Below are 23,793 nucleotides of genomic sequence, written 5' to 3' on the forward strand. Positions count from 1 at the left end.
GCTCTGGCTTCAGCTCTGAGATCAAACCCCTCACACCTGAGAGAACTGGATCTGTCTGTGAATAATCTAGGAGACTCAGGAGTGAAGCTGTTCTCTGCTGGACTGGCGAATCCTCTCTGTAAACTGGAGATACTGTGGTAAGATCATCTCCACCATAAAGACTCGGAGTGAATAAAGATTAATATGTAGATAGTGTATTCAATATATCTTTGGCGTAAGCCCCATCCGGTGGTTCAGCGTCAGATCCTGCCGGCGGTAGAAGGCAGCGGTGAGGAGTCTCCCTGAAGAGGAACATTTACATCTTACTATATTATTATCCCCCAAAAGAAAGTAAAACTAACAGTTATTAAACCGGACGAACTACAAACCAGACAACAGATGCAGGATACAGTGAAGAGGGTTTTAAAGCACAAATGTTTGGTGTAAATCAACTTGTCTTGTAATGCTTGTGCAAACAGACCCTTGTAAAAGCGTGAGCATTTCCTCAAAATGTGTGTGTGCAGCTGAAAAGAGGGAAGTGGTGTGTGTTTCACCTGAACCAGGACTGTCACCATATCAGATTTATCACTACATGATTATCATGGCCAGAATAACACACAATAACAATATATCGCCATATCTGTGGAAATCTTGATAATAATAATAATAATAATGCTATCAGTCAAATTCATCTTTACTCTGTTTATTTTGTGTTATTTTTGAAAAAGAAGAATCACTTCATCACATACAAAAGGAACAATTACACTTAATGCGACCAGTTTGAAATAATGGTAACACTTTATCACAAGTATACAGTAACACAGCGCTTATAAATCATCTCCAAACTGTTAGTTTATAGTTAATGAATAGTGTATAATAGTATATAAGCTGAAGTTAATATATTATGAGACTATATACAAATAGTGAGTTCTTCATTGTCACTGTAATTAACAAAGTGTTATTGTTTAATTAGCTCTTATGTAAAGAGTTAGATAATGCTTTAACAACGTATTAACCATAAATAGTTCTCACTTTAGATTAGGTCACGGAAAATCAGAAAATGTCATTAAGTGCTTTATACCATGGGCTGTTTAAATACTCGATTCTGATTGGCTGGAAGGTGTGCAGTAAAACCGTTTAATGCACAGGTAGTTCCAGTCAGTTTGATTACAGTTCGAAATTAATCCGCTACATTGGTAACCATAGTAACACAGATACACTTGCAAGCAGAGTGAGAGACGCATATGAAAACGTTTATTTAGGTAGGCTAAATGGATGAATTTTTCATATCGTTTAATTTGTATGGTGAATATGGCAACTCTGAGAAATGGGCCCAGGCACAAGACGAAATAGAAGACTTGGAGAAGACGTTGAATGACAAAAAGCGGCACAAAGAATTAACAACAAATAAATGACATGATTAGTTCAAATAAAGATTGCCTTGTCACTGTCAGTGTTGCCTGTCATTCATAAATAATTGTAATAAATCCATTAAAGAATCATTAAGTTAGCTATATTCTTAAGCAACGAGGGGACGTTAGCTGATAGACTTTAAAGAAGAGACGCACACAGGTAACTCGCGCACGCATCTCTCTCTCTCTCTCTCTCTCTCTCTCTCTCTCTGTTCCTTCTCCTTCAGTTCTCTGTCTCTCTCTTTTAATAATGAATTTAAATGTGAATTCATTCAAATAAAAGCAATCCGATGGCTCTACTTTATTTAAAGCGGTCGGAGTGCAAGAACTGACGAGCCTTAACTTAAGAAATAACCGTCATTTTTACACGTCTGTTAAAAAATGACACTGTAAACATCAGTTACAGCTTTAACTTATTTTTAACTTGGCAAATAACCAAGGTATAAGTGGGTAGAGGCAACCACCTCTACCCACTTATACCTCCGCTTCGCGTCGGGTGGTTCTTCGCCTCTACGTCGTGCATTAAAATCCTTTAATGCACGGCTAGCCGTGGATTATCCCTTACTTAATACAGGCTTTATTGGACATTAATTACATTAGTATTAAAAGTTCCTTAAAATGTTTTGCAAATACATTAAGCTCACACACACACACACACACACTCACTCAAACACACTCTCTCTCTCTCTCTCTCTCTCTCTCTCTCTCTCTCTCTCTCTCTCTCTCTCTCTCTCTCTCTCTCTCTCTCTCTCACTCACACACACACACACACACACACACACACACACACACACACACACACACTAGGGCTGGGACGATACACCTAGACCAGAGGTCACTAATAGGCGGACCGCGGTCCGGATCCGGACCCAGCCGCCGTTCTGTCCGGACCCGGACCAATAACCCATAAATTATTTAGAATTATTGACTTTTGTCGGAGCGTTTCTATTTTAACCCGCGCAGCTTTTCTAGCATCTATGGTACTGGTTTAGCGCGGCCCAGGAAACTCACAGACCAATAGCATGCGTTGTAAATCATGTCATGTGATACTACTCGAGTCAGACAGCGAGAGATACACACACACACACACACGCAGGGAGAGACGAGACGAGACGAACGAGAGACAACGTTTCACATGGCGTGCTCTAAAAAAAGAAAAGTGGACAGCGAAAACAGAGCTTTTAATCAAGAATGGACAGATTCTTACATGTTCATTCTTCCCACGGGCAGTTCAAAACCCGTATGTCTCATATGTTCCGAGACTGTCGCGATTATTAAAAGCGGCAATGTGAAGCGCCACTATGAGACAAAGCACAAATCTTTTGACCAAACATACCCACTTAAATCCGCACTGAGGGCACAGAAAATAAACGATCTAAAAGCCCAATATGATCGATCCAGCAGAATCCTAACACATTCATTCACTGCCCAACAACGTGCTAACGAATGTTCCCTTAAAGTTGCTTGGATTTTGGGCAAACATAAAAAACCATTTACTGATGGAGGGGTTGTCAAGGAGTGCATGAGTGCGGTAGCTGAAACCTTATTTGAGGGAAAACAAAAAGAAGACGTGTGTAAAAATCAAGCAAATACCAATGTCAGCATCATCAGCCACAAAGAAAACAGAAATATTAACCCATGACGTGCTAGCTCAGCTGGATGAAGCAATTCACAAGGCACCATGCATAGGCTTAGCTGTAGATGAGTCCACTGATGTGTCTGACAATGCTCAGCTGTTAGTTTTTGTGAGGTTCTTCAACAAGGACAAGGAAGAGTTCTGTGAAGACCTGTTAGGTGTCACACCCCTTCAGACCAGTACGAGAGGAGAGGACATCTACCTAGCCATAAAGGAGATGTTAAAGAAGAGGGCAATAGAGCTGAAGCAAGTGGTTTCAATAACCACAGATGGAGCCCCTGCCATGGTAGGGAGAGAAAGAGGAGCTGTGGCAAGAATGAAAGATGATAATCCTCAACTCATCTCTTACCATTGCATAATTCACCAGTCAGTCCTGTGCTCCACCCTGTCAGACGAGTATGCTGAGGTGATGAACACGATGAGAATGATAAACTTTCTCAGAGCTTCCTCTTCACATCAGCATCGCATGCTCAGGGAATTTCTCAGAGAAGTTGATGCAAATGCTGATGACCTTCTGCTACACAACAATGTAAGATGGCTCAGCAAAGGTAGGGTGTTGGAGCGCTTTTGGTCCATCCGAGGGGAAATCGCAGCTTTCTTGGCACAGCTGAAGAGCCAGAAGGCAACAACATTTTCTCTCTTTTTGGAGGATGACAAGAAGATGGATATTGTGGCTTTTTTGGTTGATATCACTTCACACCTGAATGAACTGAATTTAAAGCTACAGGGCAAGGACAATTCAGTTTGTGATCTGATGACAGCTGTCCGCTCCTTTCAGAGGAAACTTGTGTTGTTTAGGGAAGACCTGCTGGCAGACTGTGCACACTTTCCAACTGTGAAGGAACAGGTTCAGGGTGAGAGAGATGTGTCTTCTTTTGTTGACTTTGTTGACAAGCTGATTGTAAACTTCAGCAAGCGTTTTGACAGCTTCAGCCTTGGACAGCAGCTCACCCTGTTCATTCAGAACCCATTCCTCATCACAGATGTCAGGGAGTTCTCAAAGGAAGTCACACTGCTCTTCAAGTGGGAAAATGCTGGGCCTCTCCAGATGCAACTGATCGATCTCCAAGCAGATGTGGCCTTGAAAGAGCATTTTGGAAAAACTGATCCTACCACTTTCTGGCTTCAAATGGTCCCAGAGACCGCTTTCCCAGGTCTGAGGAAAGTAGCCTTGTACATCTTTACCATGTTTGGCTCCACATACAACTGTGAGGCAGCTTTCTCCACAATGAACATTATTAAAAGCAAATATCGATCCAGGCTCACCAATGAGCACCTACACATGTGTTTGAGAATGGCCCTGACGCCATTCCAGCCCAGATTTAAAATCCTGGCAGGACAAGCAAGGGCTCACTTTTCTCACTAAGAGAAAGTGTGGAAGTGGGATATAAAAGGGAAAGAAAGAGAAAAGGAGGTGTTAAAGCTGTTCAATTGTTAATGTGTTGAGATTGTTTATTTTAAAATGTGTTTAAACTTAAGATGTAAAAGGGAGTTAACTAAAAAGTAAAAGGGAAACTCAAGCTATACTTTTTATTTCATTTTTCTAAAATTAAGCACTTTATTTTGAGATGCACATTTATTTTATTTAAATTGATCATTTATTATTAGAGTAGCCTACTTATTATTTCCCTACAGCTCAATATATAAACTGACAATAAATATTGTTGAAATATTATTAAATTTGTACTTTCATTTTATTTGACAGTCGTCTCTTGACTAGGCTACTTACATATTTTCATACAACTACTAGGCTGTGGCACTGAATGATAACACAAGTTAGTCATTGTGATGTTGCGGACCTTTGGTTGCTGAATTTTTTTCTAACTGGACCTCTTAGAATTTTAATTGAATACCCCTGACCTAGACCATGAGGAAAAGTTAAATCATACACTTATACAGACTGTACATGATGTATAAGATTAGTCATGTTTACAAAAACAATTCATCAGATCTTTCTGAGTTTTATTTCTGAAGCATCATACAGCATCATACTACAGTTCTACATTCTCTTCAATAAATAATTCAATAACAAATACATTTTTTAACAGTCACTTGTTGACACCTAGTGGCAAAACAATGTAATTAGTTAGTTAGTTAAAGTTTATTTCGGTCAACTTCAAAAGAAAAAAATAAAGAAAAACAATTTACAAGCAAACATAGAAACAAACATTAAATTACAATGTAAGCAATATTTAAAAGAGAGAGGAAAAAAAAAAGTTGATCGACCGAAAAGGTGTCGGCTGAAGCTTATGCTTATTGCGCCGATCCTTTTTGCATAACATTTATTTTACACACAACACCAAGTCCCAAAGTCATCATGCATACAATGACTAAAAGAAAAAGAAGCTAAATTCATTCAGTTTTGTATAATGTGATCTTTTTTTTTTTAAATAATTTCTTGAAACTACTAATGGATTTACATATATTCAATTCATCATCGAGACTATTCCACAGTTTAACCCCCTGAACAGACAGACATCTCTGTTTGACATTGGTTCTGATTTGAGGTTTGCTGAACATAAGTGTTCCTCTGAGCTCATAAGGAGTAGATTTCATCTGAAACAAGTTCTGGACACAGTCTGGAAATTTATTATTTATTATTTTATACATTATTTTGGCTATTTTAAATTCCACCAAGTCATTAAATTTTAATAGGTTGGAATTCATAAATAACTTGTTTGTTGGGTGATAATAATCTGTTTTATTTATAATTCGTATTGCACGTTTTTGCAGAATAACAATTGGTTTTATTATTGTTTTGTATGTATTCCCCCAGATCTCTACACAATAAGTCATGTATGGCACTATTAGAGACTGGTACAATATGTTTAGAGCCTTTGTATCAAGAATGTGTTTTGTTTTAGACAGGATAGCCAGTGTTTTAGAAATTTTTGACTTTATATAGGTTATGTGAGATTTCCAGCTAATCTTGCGGTCAATGATGATACCTAAGAATTTAATTTCATTTACCAATTCTAGTTCAAATTTATCAATTCTTATCTGGACTTTTGTATTTATTTGTTTATTACTAAATAAAATAAATTTAGTTTTATCTATATTTAGTGACAGTTTATTAACATCAAACCATTTTTTTAATGTTTTCATTTCTGCTTCCACTGTGTCCAGAAGCTGTCCCAAATTCTGATTGGAACAAAATAAAGTTGTATCATCAGCAAATAAAACACAATTTAATTGAGTAGACACATTACAAATGTCATTGATATATAATAAAAATAGCTTTGGTCCAAGGACTGATCCTTGTGGAACCCCACAAGTGACCCCCTGAAGCTGTGACCTGTCATTGGTGAACTGCACAAACTGAAATCTATTCCTGAGATAGTCACTAATCCATCTTTGTGCAACGCCCCTGATGCCATATATTTCAAGCTTTTTTAATAATATTTTATGATCAATGGTATCAAATGCTTTTTTTAAGTCTATAAAAATTCCAACTGAGTAATTTTTATTTTCTATTGCAGAGGTCAGTTTTTCAACCAGCTCTATTACAGCCATTTCCATGGATCGATTTGCTTGGAAGCCATATTGATGATCGTTTAATAGTTTATATTTTTCAATGAAACTGTCTAATCTTGTTTCAAATAGTTTTTCTAATATTTTTGAAAATTGTGGAAGGAGGGAAATTGGTCTGTAATTTGAGAATAAATGGCTGTCACCATTTTTGTAGATGGGGATGACTTTAGCTATTTTCATGTTGTCCGGAAAAACACCAGTTTGGAGAGATGAGTTGAAAACATAAGTTAATGGTTTAACAACAAATGTCATAACATCCTTAACTAGTGCCATGTCTATATCATTAAAATCGGTTGATTTTTTATTTTTAAATGTATTTATTATATTTATTATTTCATTTTCATCTACTGACTTTAGAAATATTGAGTTTGTATTTGATTTAATTATGTCAACATCCACACCTACTTTTAATTCTGGTTGCACAATATTATTTGCTAAATTGGCACCTACATTTACAAAATAATTATTGAATTCATTAGCAATATTGATTGGTTTAGTTATAGTTTTCAATTGGTTTGTGAAGTACTTTGGATATTCGCTTTTCTTAGTGTTTCCTTTGATTGCACTATTTAGTACCTTCCAAGTCTCTTTAATGTTACTTCTGTGTTGCTCTAGTAGATTATTATAATAGGCCTTTTTAGTTTTTCTTAATATATTTACTAGCTTGTTTTTATATAGTTTATATTTGAGTTCGGCTTCCTTTGTTCTTTTTTCTAAAAAGAGTTTATATAGGAGATTTTTCTTGTTACATGCATTTTGAAGTCCTTTGGTGATCCAGGGTTTGGCTTCATACTTTGACTGTTTTTGCATGCTCATAGGACAATGTTTGTTGAATAAGTGAGTAAAAATAGACAAGAATTTATTATAAGATTCATTTGGATCATTAATTGAGTAGACTTCATTCCAAGTCTGTATACTTAATTCTTGTTTAAAAGCTCTAACGGATACTGCGGTTTTGAGTCGTTTTAAACTATATACCGGTACTCCTTGTTTCTTTGTGTTTAGATTCTGAAAAAAAAGTTGCAGTGTACTAAAGACAGGAAGATGATCACTTATATCGTTTATAAGGAGACCACTTTCTATTCTGCTGTCAACTGCATTTGTAAAGATATTGTCGATTAAAGTAGAACTATTTGCTGTGATTCTTGATGGTTTTGTGATAGTGGGAAAAAGACCTAAACTAAACATAGTATCCATAAAATCTCTGTGCTTTTGTAATTTGTGTACATTCAATAGGTCAATGTTAAAGTCTCCACAAACAAAGGTTACCTTTGACATGTCAAACATTTCCACAATTCTGCTGTTAAATGCATCAATACGTGACCCTGGAGTCCTATATATACAGCTTACCAGGATTGTTTGCGATTTTTTTTTAACCATTATTTCAACTGTAACACATTCCATCATATTATCTATTTCGATTGTCATATTTTTTACTAATTTACAGTTAAACCCACTACATACATATAAAGCTACACCACCTCCTTTTTTATTAGTTCTATTCACATTAAATAATTCATACCCATCGAGTTTGGTGTCACATTCTCTATTCACATTTAGCCAAGTCTCTGATAAGGCAATGATGTGAAAATTAGGAAATTGTCTTAAGTAGTCCTTAATTTCTTCAAAGTTAGTATACAGGCTTCGACTGTTGAAGTGTATTATTGATAAAGCATTGTTCATTCTTACACTGGATTTGAATTGATCGTTCGTATAATACTCGCAGTGGCAATTGTTTGTATAGAAGTGGTTCTCTGGATCTATTTCATTCTCCATATCATAATTTTTGTGATCAGTAAACTCAAAGCATTTCATGTTCATGCTGCATATATCATTCATCGCAGCGCTGTCGGATGATTTGAATTGATCGTGTTCCGCGTCGTCTCTTTCCTCTGTAGTACGAGTGGAGTTTTTTAACAGTTCGGTCATGTTTAGTAGTCTTTATTGTCACGTTCATCAATTGATCACCGAACAGTTTCATGTGATGCACCGTTATGGATTTTAATTCCTGTATGGATCCAAGTCCTGCAGTTCTTTTATCCATATGACTTTTGCGGATTCTGAAGGGCCAATTTGGCGAATCATAACTTTACAATTTCTAGTCCAGGTTGCATGTATTTTGTTTTGTCGTCGGAGAATACGCGCTTGTCGTGCTATATCAACATTCTTTTTAGTCAAATGTTCATTTATGTACACTCCGGTTCCAGACAATTTTTTAGCTTCCTTGAGCAATCCCACTTTGCTTTTACGATTAATGAAGCGAACTATGATATTCGCCTTCCCATTTTCCCTTTTAGGAAAAGTATGACAAGCAGCGATGTCATTGCTTTTAATCGGCATGTTGAGATTGTTGAAAAACTGTATTACTTGTTGTTCTAGTGTTTGTAGTTCGTGAGCCGGTGCATCCTCACCTTTGTCAATGCTCGACGCCGCTCTGGCATACGTTTGATGGCGCGTCTCCAATCCAGTTATTATTATATCATCCATGCGGGTGTATTGTTCCAAGTCATCAACTTTCCTTTCCAGGTTCATGATCCGTTCGTCCTTTTCTTTAATTATTGTTTTGAGGAGTTTCACTTCGTCCATTAGCTCCATGAGCTTTGTTTGTTGTTTAGAGACTTTGCTCAATTCCTCCGACATAAAGCTCAATGATTTCTTAATTTCCTCCATTTCTTCGACTTTCATTTTTGGCGGCATTTTCTTTTCGTTTAGTTTGTACAGCTTTGATTAATTTATTTAAGAATCTTTCAGGTTAATATTCAAGAGGTTTGAGCAGCGTCTGGCTGACATGCTGTGTGTTGCGTGCTGCGTCACGTGTTGATTACCAATCGATAATCGATAAATGCGTTATTTTAAGTTCCAAGATTCTATCAATAGCTGATTTACTCTTTTTTGATCGCTACTGTAGACATCAGTGTTTATATTTGAACTTTAATCTTTTATCCCAGTACTTCTATGATAATTTGAACTATTGTCTCACAGAAATAATGAAACTATTATGAGGTTTAAAAGACCTTTTGTGAAGCTGTTTCATGACAACTCTCTCTGGGTCAGCGGCAGCGCCAACACAGATTTGAATGTTGCGATATGATTTTGTCAAAGGTTTAATAGACAGAGGAATATGAAGAAGAGTGTGTGTGTGTTTGAATGGAGATCACAGTATTTTAGAGATGAATCGTGCAGCTCTACTGTCTTATCTCTCTCTCAGCATATGAGCAGCGCGAGGGCTTTCAGTGCATTCAGTCTCACGCCGCTTCCACACGTCCACTTGAAAGCGATATTACGACACTCATAGATAACGACACATTTCATCCCCTGTTGGAAAAATAGTGGCTAACTTCTGTCAACCTCGTCTATAAGCAAGGACAAAAATAAGCAATTTAATTTGAATGAATATCGATTATGGAATAAAATAATCTAATTTAAAATCGTAAAAAAAAAAAATTGCGATAGGTGAATCGTTTTTTTTCTCCCAGCCCTAACACACACACACACACACACACACACACATGTTCCTTAAAATGTTTACAAATACATCAAAATACATCAAGCACACTCACACACACACACATTGGGTTTTCATGTTTTATGGGGACTTTCCATAGAAATAATGATTTTATATACTGTACAAACTGTATCTTCTATCCCCTAATCCTAACTGATGTATTTTAACAACATGAACTATTTGTATATATTTCATATTGACAGCATTATGTTATTTATTTTTTAATTGTCATGTTTATCTTTGGATATAGGCTTAATATGTGTCATTGTTCTCTACAGGTTGTATGAGTGTGGTGTCACAGATGAAGGTTGTGCTGCTCTGGCTTCAGCTCTGAGATCAAACCCCTCACACCTGAGAGAACTGACTCTGTATAGGAATAAACTAGGAGACTCAGGAGTGATGTTGCTGAAGGATCTGAAGGATGATCCACATTATAAACTGGAGAGACTATGGTAAGAATAGTTTTTAACGATTTTTGGAGTGTAATGATAATTTCTGCTGGTTCTGTATCAGCTGTCCGTTGTGTGAAAGTGACCTTTCTATCCCTGGTTATTCAGATATTGCTCAATGTCCCGTAGTGCAATGGGGTGGGTGCGGGAAGGGGGGAGGTTAGAGGAGAATTAGTAGTCGTATAAGTTTTCTTTCTTTTATTGCAAAATATTTTGTATACTTTGTCAAAATAAATAAAAACACTAAAATACAAAAAAAAAAAGAAAGAAAGAAAGTGACCTTTCATGTGCTTTTGATTTTGTAAAGTGACTTTGAGCATCAGACAAAAGCTATATTAAAAAGCTTTAAAAAATCTATGTTTGAGAATGAATTAATATAGATTATCTAGTTAGTTTTCTTATGAAAATATGTGACAGACGTAATATCTCATACTGCATATGTGACTGTGTGTTTTATTTTAGGTATTAGATGACAGTCTGATCTTCTGATGATCATCTGATGGTGAATAAGGATCCACTACAGAGACTCAGTCAACAGAATCAACAGAGACTGAAGATACAGTGACTTCACTGTTATAAATTAAGACTTCATTTAGATTTCAACGATCCTCTGACAGACCTGATGAGGCGGCAGTGAAACACCTTTTATTTTAGAGCAGCAGATTACATTATTTTCAGACTTCAAAAAAATGGCCAAACTGTTCGCAGTGCTCTGCCCAAAGCGGTTTGAGCACCCTGATGCTGAGGAGAACATGCTGGAGCTGGCCCGGTTCTACTCAGAAGACATGCCCAAGCCAGAAGACGCAGTGGAGGAGTTTCACTCTTTTCCTGCATTGTATTCAGAGTTAAAGATGGATCTCACCACCGACACCGTCCTGCCATTCCTCATTGCCAACGACATGGATAGAGCCGACCCACACCTGACCCACACCTGACCCTGACCCACACCTGACCCACACCTGACCCTGACCCACACCTGACCATTCTCCACAGGATTTATAAAACCCTTCCCATCAGCAGCGCCAGTGCCGAACGAAGTTACAGCCGTCTGCGGCTCATTAAGACATACTTGCGTTCGTGCATGGATGAGGCCAGACTGTCAAATCTCACCTTGCTGTGTGTGGAGCCGGACATACATATTGACAAGGACAAAGTGGTTGGCAGATTTGCCACCATGAAGGAGAGGAGGATGAAGATTTAATAAGGGACCATGATATGTATATAGTTTTGTTAGATTTATTTGTTCTGGAGGATCGTTAAGCAGACAACAAAATGGTAAATAAAAAATATCGTCTTTAAAAATGTGTATTTTAGTTATGAATAAGTCACTCAGTCAGAATGCTATAAATCAGTTGTTTTTCTCAAAGTTTTCATCCCAGTTAAGTTTTCATGTACAGTGACGTGCGGTCTGGGTATGCAAACTAGGCACTGCCTACCCTGCCAAAATTCAAAAATAAAAATGTTTATTAAATAATAAACTTGTATTTGTATTTTTACTGTTTATTCTTGTGATTTATATATGCAATATGTGTGTTATTCCAATTATTTAGACGTTATGATGACAAATGTAGCAGTTACGCATAATCAAATAAAAAACAAATCGTAGAATAAGTAGTGCTTTTACTGTCCATTCATTGCAGACAAGCGAAAAACCCGTGTTGCGCATGCGCACTTCGATCCTGTATTCTTTAACATGTACGTCAAAAAGCACAAATCTGCTGTGCCTTTGGACGTAAATATGGTATGCCAGTAACATCTCCGTAACATATCAGACATGGACCAATTAAAATCGAGATATTACTGGACATTTGCGCAGCTAACGTCATTAACGTTACACCACAGCTAACCTACATGCCTAATCCCCGCGCCAAACTCAAAGCCAAAATGTATGGCGTTATTATCCAGTCAAATGTCGAGAGCGCATTATTGTAGCGCGAAAGTACATTAATATAATGCGCGAGCGCGAATCTCTCTGCTCGCGCGCGGAATATAAATGCGCGAGCGCGAATCTCTCTGCTCGCGCACGGAATATAATGTGCCGAGTGCGAATCTCTCTGCTTGCGCGCGAGAACTGGGCACGCGCTCTCAGATACACGTTGCTCTTGTAAGAATTTTCTCTGGGCTTGGGGGGGGGGGGGGGGGGGGGGGGGGGGGGGGGGTTGGTTGGTTGGTTGGGGAAAATTGACACAGACTCTATCTATCTATCTATCTATCTATCTATCACATTAATTGGTTGTCTGGGAGGGTAATGCTTTGTAAAAGTTAACATAAAACACACATTTTTTAAAAAAAATGTTGACATAAGATATCTCTTTAAAAAAATAAAATAAACATATTTAAATCTTTTTAAAATTGACTTTTGCAAATAACGTTTGTTAAATTTATATAAGTATTTGTTAATATTAATGGACCAGAGCTTAAATAGTTTTATTTTTTAACTAACAACTAAAAAAAGATTTATAAATACTAACAAATATATTGCTCATTCATTGTTCGTTAATGTTAGTTAATACATTTATATGACAAACAAATTTTAAATGGGAGAAGTTTTTATTTCTATGATGCATTGGAGAGAATAATCCTGTCAGGCGCAGCACTGCTGTGAACGCGCGTTCACGTTTAAACACACTTTAAACAATGTATTATTCAATGCATTACTTCTATATAATTATATATTAAGTTGCTCAAGCAAGTGGTAAAATATTTAACCATGTATTTATATTAAAATCTTTTGCATTTCAATTTTAATACAATAAATCTTGCATGTCACAAAGAACTTGTTTTTCCACCTCCACGAATGTCATTATGTCGCCTTGTTGAGGTAAATTGTAGTTTTCCTTGCTTTACCCCGGTCTTAAAATGAAAAAAGTAGCATTTAATTAAATACATTTATGGTATAAATACATACATTTTATTTAATTAATCGCACTTATGGTGAAATGACTACATTTTCAGGTCAATCTGTGTTCATTTTGACCACGAAACATGCGCTGTCACTTTAATTCAGCGTTTGCAGAACAGCAAAAATCATAGACAGTATATAAACGGCAAAAATAGACTCGGTGCGGAAATGATCGCTGCACTGCTGTATACGCACCGCAACTGGAACGGATCGATCATCGACACGGACTGCATCCACGTGCAGTGTGAAAGCTCTGTAAACATGGGTACGGAAAACAATACTCACCGCATACACACTGCAAACGAAATATTTGTGAAACGGGCGTTAGGAGAGCTACTCCGGCTGCTACTCGCAGTAGAGTGAGTGTTGCCATCTTCAGTTCAGCGACATATTTCCCGCCGCGCGCTCTCTGTCCGCTAGTGCTCTGTATTTGACGCAAGTGTTTGTTTGTGTGTGAGTGTGCGCGCTTGCGCACTCATTTGGATAATCGTAAACGCGCAAACACAGACAGAAAAGACATGCCATCGTGGAAATAAGATAAATAACATATTACTTAAGGGCTATTTAGTTTTTGTAATAAAATAAAAAAAATTAATCTGGCGCTATAAAGAAAATCAAATCAAATTTACTTGACCTTCAAGGGGGGCGGGGGGAGCCGTTAGGAGGGCGGGGCGCCCCCCTTATATAATGGTAGGGGAAACACTGATATATACATACATTTATATAGCCTGTACATATGCCCATTAAAAAAAAAAAAAAAAAAAAAAAACACAGAACAGACCAGAAAGCTTTAATGAAATAAATTAAAAAGTTGAAACAAGTTTATTGTCTTAAGAGCTTTAAGATTCTTAGATAACAAAATGCTTTGGATGTATTGTTGGACCTCTCTTCTAAAAACAATGAATAAGGGATTCTGCTGAGTGAATTTACTACGGTGAATGTGAAATTTTGCAAGGAACTATAATAGATTAATAATAAAATACTCATTAAATGTAGCTTTTGAAAAGGTTTAAATCATAAACACAAGTTGTTCTTTTTGTGGGGCCCCTGATGAAACTGCTCTTCATATCTTCTGGGATTGTCCTCACACACAGTTATTTTGGGTTGAATTTTCTGCTTCCAGATTTCTCTTTGCTTTAATGCTTTTTAAGGATGTACTGTTTGGTTTCTTTAATATACAAAAAGCTAAATTTAATGAGTATTTTATTATTAATCTATTATTGTTCCTTGCAAAATTTCACATTCACCGTAGTAAATTCACTCAGCAGAATCCCTTATTCATTGTTTTTAGAAGAGAGGCCCAACAATACATCCAAAGCATTTCGTTATCTAAGAATCTTAAAGCTCTTAAGACAATAAACTTGTTTCAAACTTTTTTATTTATTTCATTACAGCTTTCTGTTCTGTTTTTTTATTTTTTATGAGCATATACAGGCTATATGTATGTATGTAGGCCTATATATATATATATATATATATATATATATATATATATATATATATATGCTGCTTTGCTTTCTTTATTCAGTTGTATGTAATTTGTACATTTTTGCTATGTAAGTTAGATTTTTGATACCTTGGCATTTATAAAAAAAAAAAAAAGAAATTGAAGAGAAGAGTACTTAGGCATGCGCGAAAGCACGGGACACAGTCTAAGCACATACATGCTTACTTTAAGCGAAGACACGTTTTAAGTGCAGGCATATTCTCTGAGCGAGCCCAGGGAAAATTCTTACAAGAGCAACGTGTATCTGAGAGCGCGTGCCCAGTTCTCGCGCGCGAGCAGAGAGATTCGCACTCGGCACATTATATTCCGTGCGCGAGCAGAGAGATTCGCGCTCGCGCATTTATATTCCGCGCGCGAGCAGAGAGATTCGCGCTCGCGCATTATATTAATGTACTTTCGCGCTACAATAATGCGCTCTCGACATTTGACAGGAAAATAACGCCATAAAAATGACAGCACCGGCCGTCATCACAGAGTTAAATGTTTTAAATTGAGAGCCAGAGACTTTGCAAACTGAAGGCCGGTAAAGATGAGTTTTACAAAGCTGTGATCGACGTCTTCACGAGGAAAGAGCGGCGGATGAATTTTATGTAGGCTACAAATAATCTACCGATTGGTGAGTCAAAAACTATTTTGGGCTTAATATTGAATTGATAAATGTGGTTGAATTAATGCAAGCCATTTGCCTTCATATTCAATTGAGCAGTGTGTGATTTTACTTTTACTTTTGGCTGCTGTGCAACAATAAGGATTAAGAATGGTTGCATTCTGATGCTGGAGTGGACATTAACTACTGTTACCGGTGTGTGGCTGTACCGCGCTTGTGTGTGTGCGACGTGCGTGTGTGTATGTGTGTGTGTGTGTGAGAGAGAGAGAGAGAGAGAGAGACTGAGAATACACGATATACATCCTGATTTGTACATTTCTTGATATGCCGCGCTTGTGCGTAACGTTTACTGTTATTATGTATTATTAGCCTAAACAATAAATCAGGTAATCTGGCTTTCATAACTCAGTGCCTAGCCTCTTTAAGACATCACCGCACGTCACTGTTCATGTAGCACCTGTAGCCTACATATGGAGTTGTAAACAAACTTTGTGTTCAATATATATAATGGTGCCATGTCAATTATATAATGTGGCACTGATTGAGCGCACTTGGCCTGTTCAGCACCATCGCTTTTTTTCTTGACTGGCAAACTGTTTTCTTTGTTCGTCAATACAAACTTGTCAAAAAATGTGGTTTTAACATATAAGCTTACTTGGCTCAACAAGTGACACATTATTACATATGCATTCATCAGATATTTTACGTTTTTTTAACGGTTTTAATTTTAAAATGAATTGGTGGCAGAGTGCCCCATGATGAAGCTCCGCCCCCACTGTACTGAGAGTCTAGCTCCGCCCCCACTGTACTGAGAGTCTAGCTCCGCCCCCACTGTACTGAGAGTCTAGCTCCGCCCCCACTGTACTGAGAGTCTAGCTCCGCCCCCACTGTACTGAGAGTCTAGCTCCGCCCCTGCGCAGCAGCTCGAGTTCTTACCAGAACCAGGAAGTATGACCACATTAGCCCGGTTCTGTCAACACTGCACTATTAAACATTTTATACATTTAAAAATATTGCTGATTACTTACAAAGCACTAAATGGTTTAGCTCTGCAGTGCTTGAGCGAGCTCTTAACGCATTATAGTCCTTCACGTCTATTGCGATCTCAAAATTCCGGCCAGCTGATAATACCTAGAATATCAAAATCAACCGCTGGCGGGAGATCCTTCTCATGTTCTCATATAGCGGTTCACAGACGGTTGTTATCACAGTCTTTTGATCAAAGATAGATGATCATGATCATGATCAACTCACAGTGTGTTGCTGCTACGACCTGCATCTACTGAGTGACTAGCCAATAAAAATGCAACATGAAATGGCGTATTGATCAAGGCGACATGGCGCTAAAACTTAAAACTACTTTCCTCAAGCTCCATTTGCAAGATTGGCATGTGAAGTTCACCTCTTTTCCCCAGTCATGACTGCGTCCATATTCTCCTCTTCCTCTTCTTCTTTCAGAGCAGATAAAAACCACAATTGCCAAAGTGTGACTGATCTTGCTCTATTTGTTTACCACTAGTGCATGCTGATGATGTTTATTCTTCTGTGCTAAGGATTGAATAGGTGTGATCATCGTAAAGTCTACATACATGTCGTACCTAAGTTTATTAGATCCATGTCGTACAGTGTGATTTGTACTGATCTTACAGAATCTCACAGTCTGTATCAGGCATAAAAGAGAAAGCAGATCCAAACCAAGCTAAAACACTTCATTTAAAAAATAAAATAATAAATGAACCATCACTGAGCTTACTTAAGCTGGACTGTGACGCTATTTTCTTCTGGAAACAAACTTTGTTGCATTATTTTCCTGTTATCTCTGTAAAGCTGCTTTGAAACACTCTGTATTGTAAAAAGCGTTATATAAATAAATGTGACGTGACTTCGAACGAATTCTCACCGACCTACGTCACTCTGTGGAAATATCTGCATAATTCTGCCCAAATGCGCACGCAGAGAAAGAAGGCGTGGCTTCAGTTGTCAGTATTGTTGTGGAGATGCTGTGTGTTTCTGTGCGAAAGCAAAAATCAACACTTTATTTGGCCTTCCGAAAGTGGACGCAATTACGGATCAGTGGTTCAGATTTATTTACAACACTGTTCCAGAACAGTACAACCCAAATGTTCATGTGTGTGAAGCGTATTTTACGAAGGACAGTTTCCTGAACCTGAGAAAGTACAATAACGGCTGCTCCAACTTTGCTAGGGCAATCTGGCGCTTCTGAATCAGAGCCTGTAAGTATGTTTTATTATTTGTTAAAGTATTAGTATTGACTGTTCAAATGCAGAGTTTTGTGCAGTGTAGAGAAACACATTGTCGTTCTTATGATCAAAAGTGCAGAAATGGATTTATGTTTACAAACATAGTATCTTCTGTTCTCATGGCTACGCGGAAGCGATAAATAATTCTGTATTATTATTTTTTAAGGCCAGACAAGTCATTTGTTGAGGTCAATTTGTAAAGAAAGACTACACGCCTGAGCACATATATATTCAAATGCGTATACCTATAGACTAAACACGTAATACGCATGTGCACGGCGTCAGCATTTACACAAGTTAAGGTTTTAAAGCATCAGATGTGTTTATTTCAAGTGTGCTGCATTTAGAAATCTCACAATAACAGCAACATTAATGACTGATAATTGCAACCTCTATCAAACACATGGATTTTCAAAACTGATTATATTTTAATTTCTTAACGTCTTCCAAACACCATGACAAAAAGTGCAAGCTGGAAAACATGCATATTTACCACAGTAAAATAATTTTGGTGAATATTCATCACTTAATCAAATTATAAACAGATTAAAGTTTGTAAAGGCAAACTTTGATGACCAGAAAGTTGAAAACTTGAAAATGAAAACCTTCAAATTTCAAAGTTAAGGATTTGAAACGAAAGCAATAAAGTCTAACAGAAAATAGACAGATAGATAGGGTGCTAGGGTGTTTAACACACTGCAAACATGCTTTTAGCACACTGGTAACAGGTTTCTTGGATGATTGCGAACAGGTTTCTAGTGTAAATTAACAAAGCTATCTTTTGACATGTTTGTAACATGATTTGACATATTGCTAGCATGTTTCTACACAAATTATCACATTACTAACATGATATAGCATGTTGCTAGCATGTTAAAACACATGATTTAAGATGTTGCTAGCATGTTTCTATCATGAATTATCATGTTTTCTAGTGTGAATTAAAACATTGTTAACATGATATAGCATGTTTCAAACTTCATTTAACACATTGCTACTATGTTTTAGCATGTTTCTAGGATCAATTATCATGTTGGTAACATGTTTTAACATTGCTTGCATGATATAACATGTTGCTAGCATGTTTCTAATGTGATTTAAAGGCACAATATGTATTTTTTTTTGCTTTAAAAATATAAAATATCACTATATCTATGTTATATATTTTTGTTTTTTTATATATAAGTTGTGTATTTACATTATCCCGACAGTTCCAATTAACTTCTAAATCCAGAGAAATTTATATTTTAATTCGAAGACACGGACCGTGTCTTTATTTCCGTTTTGTCGCAGTCAATGGCGTCATATCCGCGTTGTCCCTGGTTTCCGCTCGTGCTGCCATGGTAACCAGAGCTGTGAACCAGAGCCTTCTGATAGTAACCAAGACGACAGACGTGGACCACTGTAGTTCGCAATGTCTATCTGCACGCTGGTGTTGTTTCGTTCAAACATTATGGACCATGGCAAGCAGTCTTTGGATAAAAAAGAACTAAAACGAGAATCAATATCAGCGCGGTGTTTTCGAGATGCCGAGAGCTCCCATAGACAGTATATAAACGAGAGCTCCACGTCCGAGACTTCGACCGCTCCTACATGTACTTTATTAAACAGGTGAGCACAATTACATAAAACTAATCAATGTTATATAGTTCAACAATGATAAAATGTCAGAATATGATCTGTATGTTACTCTGACCTGTGAGTAGTGATTCTGCGTGTAGTTCGGTAGAATGAAATGTCCATATTCCTTTTATATCCGCGGGACTCGCGTCGCGTGTGGAGCTGATAGCTGTCTCTTAGCAATCCCGAAGTGCTTCATATCACAGTCATGATAAAAGCATCGATGTATTCACTCATCCATAAACATTATTAGATCGGTCGGCTTGACGTTGACGACAAGATCCATAATTCTTAGCAAATGTTGCGTCATCAAACTACGCCTTTGTTATTGTAAATAGGTTAGCGACCCCTAGTGGAGAAAAAATCCCATACTGTACGTTTAACATTGTTAGCCTGTTTTATCACAAATTATCACATTGCTATTGTGTTGGTAGAATGAATTAGCAAATTGCACAATGTTTTAACTTGTTACTAGCATGTTTCTATTATGAATTAACACAATGCATTTTTTTAGCATGCTTCTAACATCAATTTGCACATTTGTTAGCATATTTTAACATATGGGTTTGGCCTACAAAAATACATATTGCTGGAAAAAGTCCAATAAAACCTGGTAATTTTGGTTAAGTGTTTGTAGGGCCCTCATGGTTTGTTGTATCCGCTGTTCTCCTGTGTGTTTCTCTGAGGACGTCCCATCAGGCTCTGCATGGCGGTCGGAGGCCTGCAGGTGGCGCTGCTGTTCTTCTGTGAGGCTTCGCTCAAGCTGGAGGCGTCCAGAGACGGAGAAATCTCAGATCCATGACTGTTATCTGTCACGCTGAGAGACTCCAAACCCCAGGATTCTCCTTCTGTCTTCTGCGAGGTGTTCTCTCCATCCTTATCATCCGCTTTGGCTTTCTTCTGCAGAGGAATAATGAGAGAGGTTCAGTTAAAATATACAACCATCTCACATTAATGAACAAACTCAGGCATTAGTGTGAGAAGCCATGGCAGATTTCAAGAAAATAATCCCGTCTTCAGACCAACATTATTGGTTACAACAAGGTCCTTTTAGTTCATGTTTGCTAATAATTTCTGAATATTGAGAGCAACTTATTCAGTCTTATTCAGGTTAACCCGGCGTTAGTTATCACAGGGTTAAATGATGTCTCAAATGGAAAAAAAAACTGTGTTCACAAACCTTATTCTTCCTTTTCTTATGTTTTCTCTTCTTCTTCTTCTCATCCTCACTGTCAGATGATGATGATGAGCTACTCGATGATGAAGATGAATCCTTAACAATGAAAGAAAAGGCTTGTATTTTACTTTGATGAAACGGTAGAAAGTATTTGAGGAAAACCCTGAAAATTAAATAAACTGATATTGACTAAATAATGCTTTTACTATCTATGAAGCCCTGAACATGACATGCGGGAAAAATATGAACAGTATCTCATATTCAGTACATCAATCCCTCGTTTTACTAAATCATGGCCATGATATAATAATTAATTTCCTTTTTTATGTAAATCAAAAAGAGGGAAGGAATTATTATATGGTGCGCATGATTTACTTAAAATGGGGAAAAAAATATTAAATCATGGCCAAGATTTACTAAAACAAGTGAACGAATTTTTAATTTATGGCCACGAGATATATATATATATATATATATATATACTATAATATATGCATTTACTAATGTTAACTTTCTTTTCACATGCATGTGTGAAATTACAGTAAACTACATATTTTAAATTAATCTGACCTTCACTTTCTTCTTCTTCTTCTTTTTCTTCATGTCATCATCGCTATCGGATGACGAAGAGGAGCTGGAATCCTGCTGGGAAAAACAGCATGCCAACATGGTTTATTAAAGCAATAATACCCTCAGAGTCACCAGAATTTAATAACTGTAACTCTATTCTTGTCTTTCTGGTTTTTCACAGTTGAACCAATTCACACTGGATAAAGTCCCATTCTTTTAAACACTGAGTTTCCTGTTCGACTCAAATACATCAGATAAAAACATGCTTACAAACAGCATTTTATGTCAACTTCACAAAAATAATAAACCAATAATCAACCACAAAATCAACGATAATACCTATTCAGTAATATATCATTAGTTTAACTGTAGGATGTTTTCAGTTCAGAATAAAGCAGAATTTAACAGATCATCGACTATTTTACATCAGTCAGCCTTTACTGTCTGAATTTGTTAATTTTGCGTATGTAACTTATGAACCAGCCCATCAATAAAATGTGATTTAGTAGCTTAGATGTAGTTAGCAGTTAGGATGATGCTTATCTTACTTTATCCTCCTTTTTCTTGCGTTTTTCCTTCTTCTTCTTCTTCTTCTCTTCGTCACTGTCCAAACTACATTCCTTCTGAGAGACAGAGATGTCAGATGTAATGAGTTTAGAGCATAAAAATGATGATTAGCAAAGTTCTGATTAATTAAGCTAATATGTAAGTGCAATTTTTACACTGGCTGTGACTGAGAAAACACTAATGAAATAAACCATTCCTTTATTAATATTTCATATGGAAGGGTCAGACGTGCATCTGAGTTCATGACAGCAACAAACCTTCTTTTTCTTTACTTTCTTCATTTTGTCCTTCTGTTTGTCATCCGCTCCCTCATCATCAGACATACGGACATCGTCCCGGGCAGAGGTCAAGCCAGCAGACTCAGCAGGAAGTGCTGCAGAGGACAGGAAGTTGCTTTCGCATGAGTCATGTGACCACCATGGAAGCTTTGAAACAATCCTAACTCGCAGGGTTATATTTATGGCTGAGACAATACAACTATCTCCAGATTCAATACTATCACGGTACTTGGGTGTCGATACGATATGTATTGTGATTTTTAAGTATTGCGATTCGATATTGCTATGCATTGCGATTTTGTTTTCTTTTTTAGCTCTAGACCATGGGGAAAAGTTGAATGATACATTATACATGATGGTGCAGGTCGTATATACGTAGATATCTCTCCGTACACTATTTTTCACTTTCTCGTGTCCACTAGTAAGATAAAATAAACACTGTTTTAACCCTTGGGCTGCATTATATATTTGACACCGTTGAGTGCGTTAAGGGACAAAAATGTCCACTCTAAACACTGCCATAAAACTATTATATATTATTATTTTTTTCCACTTTGACTGAGTTCAATATTTTAACCAGCATCAGTCCTCATCATACATACCACATATTTATTTAATTTCAGGATTTTAACCCTTTAAATTCCAGTTTTGGTGACGGTACCCTCAATTTTATAAGAGGAAAAAACACAAAAATCTAATTATTTTCCATATAGTAAATGCAAATTGAAAACCTTGGCTTTGGATTATCACAGTCTTGAATATGTAAAAGATTAGCAGCAAAAAAAAAAAATTGTGCATTTTTATTTTTTGTGCTACGTCAGATTAAAATAAAAAACCCCATTCAGTGCATTAAGGGACAAAAATGTCCACTCTAAACACTGCCATAAAACTATTATATATTATTATTTTTTTCCACTTTGACTGAGTTCAATATTTTAACCAGCATCAGTCCTCATCATACATACCACATATTTATTTAATTTCAGGATTTTAACCCTTTAAATCCAGTTTTGGTGACTGTACCCGCAATTTTTATAAGAGGAAAAAACACAAAAATGTAATTATTTTCCATATAGTAAATGCAAATTGAAAATCTTGGCTTTGGATTATCACAGTCTTGAATATGTAAAAGATAGCAGCAAAAAAAATTTTGGTGCATTTTTATTTTTTGTGCTACGTCAGATTAAAATAAAAAACCCATTCAGTGCATTAAGGACAAAATTGTCCCCATTGAAACCCATTAAAATATCCATTTTTGAACCCAGTGTCATAATATTCTAAAATCATAATTTTTATTCAAATACCCTGTCATCACCAAGCCTTGGGGTAAAATATTTACTTTTTACTGTATTCAACCAGTTGGTACCAATTTTCATACATCTGACATATCACAAACATCATGCAGTATTGCAAACATTCTCCTGATTTCTACTAGGTGACTATAACCTGTGTCTGTCCGACTCGCTGTCTGCTGTGGTAAGGTAGTCCACTGCTTCACTGAGTGTATAGCTTTTCCTCATCTTGTCGAGTGTGAATGGCCGCACCAAAGGCACAGCTTTATAACTTTTGCATCAACCGCACTTGTATAAACACCGATTTCTCACTTAGACTATTGCAAAACAAAGGTAGACTTTGTTTTGGATCCCTCGCAGATAGATCTTTGTGTTGCCGCAAGATGAAAGTTGTTATGTCTAAGGACTGACTGCATGGCTGTGCTTGTGCCTACGTTGTCCTATGTGAGAAATTATTAGTTACCTTTGAAACATAGACTGCTAAAAAACGAAGCCGTGTC

General features: G+C 36.8%; 4 protein-coding genes and 1 long non-coding RNA gene across 12 annotated transcripts in view; 2 read left to right on the top strand and 3 right to left on the bottom strand.

Moving 5' to 3' along the window:
- The window catches only part of LOC311091392 (uncharacterized protein), a 64,670-nt gene extending 52,680 nt beyond the window's left edge, over nt 1–11,990 (top strand). For both annotated transcript variants that reach the window (XM_084127345.1, XM_084127344.1), the window contains 3 exons: nt 1–137; nt 10,342–10,515; nt 10,975–11,990. The exon at nt 1–137 is cut by the window's left edge and continues 37 nt beyond it. In XM_084127345.1, the coding sequence (XP_083983471.1) occupies nt 1–137; nt 10,342–10,515; nt 10,975–10,981 (318 nt within the window). In that variant the 3' untranslated portion in view covers nt 10,982–11,990. The remainder of the gene's footprint in view (nt 138–10,341; nt 10,516–10,974) is intronic.
- The window catches only part of LOC311091393 (uncharacterized protein), a 354,781-nt gene that overhangs the window by 115,534 nt on the left and 215,454 nt on the right, over nt 1–23,793 (bottom strand). Inside the window, exons 5-6 of the mRNA XM_084127346.1 lie at nt 21,981–22,096; nt 21,705–21,779 (exon numbers count right to left, since the gene is read on the bottom strand). Coding sequence (XP_083983472.1) covers nt 21,705–21,779; nt 21,981–22,096 — 191 coding nt within the window. The remainder of the gene's footprint in view (nt 1–21,704; nt 21,780–21,980; nt 22,097–23,793) is intronic.
- Nucleotides 1–23,793, top strand: part of LOC311091343 (uncharacterized protein) — a 530,654-nt gene that overhangs the window by 102,610 nt on the left and 404,251 nt on the right. The gene's annotated exons all lie outside the window — the stretch shown is intronic.
- LOC311091413 lies at nt 147–10,001 on the bottom strand. The gene is made up of 3 exons (XR_014608081.1): nt 4,888–10,001; nt 1,957–2,214; nt 147–1,052 (listed from the first exon to the last, which is right to left on the bottom strand). It is a non-coding gene; the product is annotated as an uncharacterized lncRNA (long non-coding RNA).
- LOC311091226 (uncharacterized protein) lies at nt 20,004–21,255 on the bottom strand (the record flags this gene model as incomplete). The annotated part of the gene is made up of 3 exons (XM_084127047.1): nt 20,004–20,309; nt 20,590–20,682; nt 21,157–21,255. 3 exons carry the CDS (start codon nt 21,253–21,255, stop codon nt 20,052–20,054), a joined length of 450 nt encoding a protein of 149 aa, XP_083983173.1. The 3' UTR covers nt 20,004–20,051.

Source organism: Abramis brama, assembly GCF_963993115.1.
Source record: "Abramis brama genome assembly, chromosome: 10".
In the NCBI taxonomy this organism is placed as follows: Eukaryota; Metazoa; Chordata; class Actinopteri; order Cypriniformes; family Leuciscidae; genus Abramis; species Abramis brama.